The sequence below is a fragment of the Triticum dicoccoides genome, unplaced genomic scaffold (genome assembly GCF_002162155.2).
Source record: "Triticum dicoccoides isolate Atlit2015 ecotype Zavitan unplaced genomic scaffold, WEW_v2.0 scaffold111474, whole genome shotgun sequence".
NCBI classification, from domain to species: domain Eukaryota; kingdom Viridiplantae; phylum Streptophyta; class Magnoliopsida; order Poales; family Poaceae; genus Triticum; species Triticum dicoccoides.
Window position 1 is genome coordinate 1 of NW_021177104.1, and position 2,300 is coordinate 2,300.

The 2,300-nt window shown below is 55.3% G+C and overlaps 1 protein-coding gene across 1 annotated transcript; it reads right to left on the reverse strand.

Moving 5' to 3' along the window:
* Window positions 1–5: 5 nt before the first annotated feature.
* Window positions 6–1,796, reverse strand: LOC119342974 (the record flags this gene model as incomplete). Its single annotated transcript, XM_037614226.1, has 1 exon — window positions 6–1,796. A coding segment is annotated over exon 1 (1,791 nt), but the record flags the coding sequence as incomplete, so codon positions are not given.
* Window positions 1,797–2,300: the final 504 nt, after the last annotated feature.

A 2,300-nucleotide genomic window follows, 5' to 3' on the forward strand; every position in this document is an offset into this window, starting at 1 on the left:
GACCTCTTCTGTAGCAGAGTCTCCTTAGCCTCGTTGCACAGTTCAGCCGCATTGGGAGATACGGGAGCCACCAACAGCAGTGCACTTTGTTTGAGAGTGGATATTATTTCCCCAAGAGACTCAGAGGAGATCCTGCCATCGGCGCTAGTGGCCAGCAAGAGCCGCAGGTCAATGAGCCTGTCGGGCGCCAGGGAAGCGAAGAATGATCCCAGCTCAGCATGTTGTGGGTGTCGAGCGGCTGCGGCTGCGTCAGCAAACTGCAGCGAGGTGTGCGTCTCCTGGGACAGGTCACAGCGTTTGCAGGAGAGGTGCTCCATCGCCCACTGCGTCGAGCATTGGGACTCGGAGCTTGCTCGGACGAGGGCAATGAGGCCTTCCAAGGAACGGACCTCCACACGAAGCATAGAGAGGGTGTCGAGGATGTCATACACCTCTACTTTGCAGTCAGCTGACGATGGGAGCGGGCGCAGTATGTGGTGGCAAATGGAGTTGATGATGATGTTGGAGACAGGGTCCATGGGGCCATAGCAGTGGCCAGCAAATAGGATGTGGGGGATGAGGTGGAGCCACGTAGAGGGCAGCATGGCGAAGACTTTGAGATAGAAGCCGTGGATCATGTCGTGGAGCCTCATCCTGAGAGACCCAGTGTATTCGCAGGCATCGCCAGAACAGATCATGACCGCAGAGCCGAAGTGTGCTTTGGCGGTTTTCACGACTTTCTGCAAACAGGATGAGATCATGGATCTGTGCTCGTGAGGAGACCGCAGGGCCGCGAAGTGGTCTCCATGACGCTCGACATTGATGGTGAACATTTTGAAGCCATCGGAGCTTGGGGTGTTGGAAATGTCTAGTCTCCCTTCATCAGCCTTGAGGTCCCGGCAGTAGACAAGTAGCTCTCTTCCGCTTGGCCGCAAGCTGAACTGAAGATCCAAGGGGGCACCGACCTGGTATCGCAGCAAATCCATGATGGCAATGACATCATCGACGGTGAGCTTGCGCCCTCCCTTCTCGAGCAAGGGGGCGGAGTCGCGGAGGCACTGTTTGGGCAGGGGTGACGCCTGGAGCCGCACCAGGTCATCAGGCGCAGGGTGCCGCCGCCCACAGCTTGCGGCGTACTTGAAGGCGGCTTGCGTCCTTTCAGAGGCGGGGTCGGGTGGTGAAACAGCAGCAGCGTGTAGATCGTGCTCGACCAGCTGGACTGCGAGGGCGACATCGGCGCGTGCCCAGTGGAGGTAGCGGGTGGCCTGTTCTTCGCTGAGGCATCCGAAGTAGCCAACCATGAATCTGATGAGAGCCCGGCGGGACGCCCCAGCAATAGAGTACCATGTAGCCCTGCGGGTGGACGGCCCACAGGTAACCCTGCCGGAGGATGGCAAAACCCAGCTGGTGTTCCAGCTGCTGTAGTCACTGGGTTGCACCCTGTCGGCGGCCAGCCTCTTGGACCTCCTCCTATCGGGCTTTGCCATGTCCACGAAGTCGCGCGGGAGGAGGGCGACAGTGTTGAGGATGATGTTGGTGACGGGGTCGAGGAGGCCGAGGCAGAGGCCGCCTTCGCGCATGGATACGGCCAACTGGTCGGCGGCTTCCACCGGCATGTCATGGACAGGCAGCCGGCCGAACGCCTCCTCGTGCAAGTCGAGGAGGAGCTCCAGGAGATCGGCGTCCCAATTCGATTTGTCCAAGGGGGGAGCGTCGCACTCGCTGAACAAGCACGAGAACAGACCCCTGCGCTCTCCCGGATCTGACGGCATCGGCTGTGATTCCTGGTGTCCGGCGGCAGCCGAGGGCCACGGCATCGGCCTCACTTTCTGCGGTTGGGCGGCGGCGGATCTAGGGTTCGGTGGCGTGGGATGACAGCACAAGACGATTGAGAGACTGCCTGTGGAGAAAGACTACAACGCAACGCGTCTGGTATGGGCACATAGGACACAACGCGTCTGGTATGAGCCAGAATCTTCTTTTCTTTTTTTTCTTTTTTCTATATCTATATCTATCTATCTATCTACTTTTTTTTGGGTAATATCTATCTACTCCGTTCCTAAATATAGGGTGTATAGTTTTTGACATGAAAATTAAAGAACATATGTGGACGGAAAATTTCACAAGTTTTGGACGAGATTATACCTGACTAGTTGACATGAGAAAATAGAGAAGCTTGCCTTATATAAGGAAATGTTATCAAATCCCTAAAAAAACTATCTAAACGAGTGGTGAAACGCAATACACCTTATATTTCGGATTTTTTCTCAAAAATATATACACCTTATATCAAGGAACGAAAGGAGTATTAAACAAGCAAA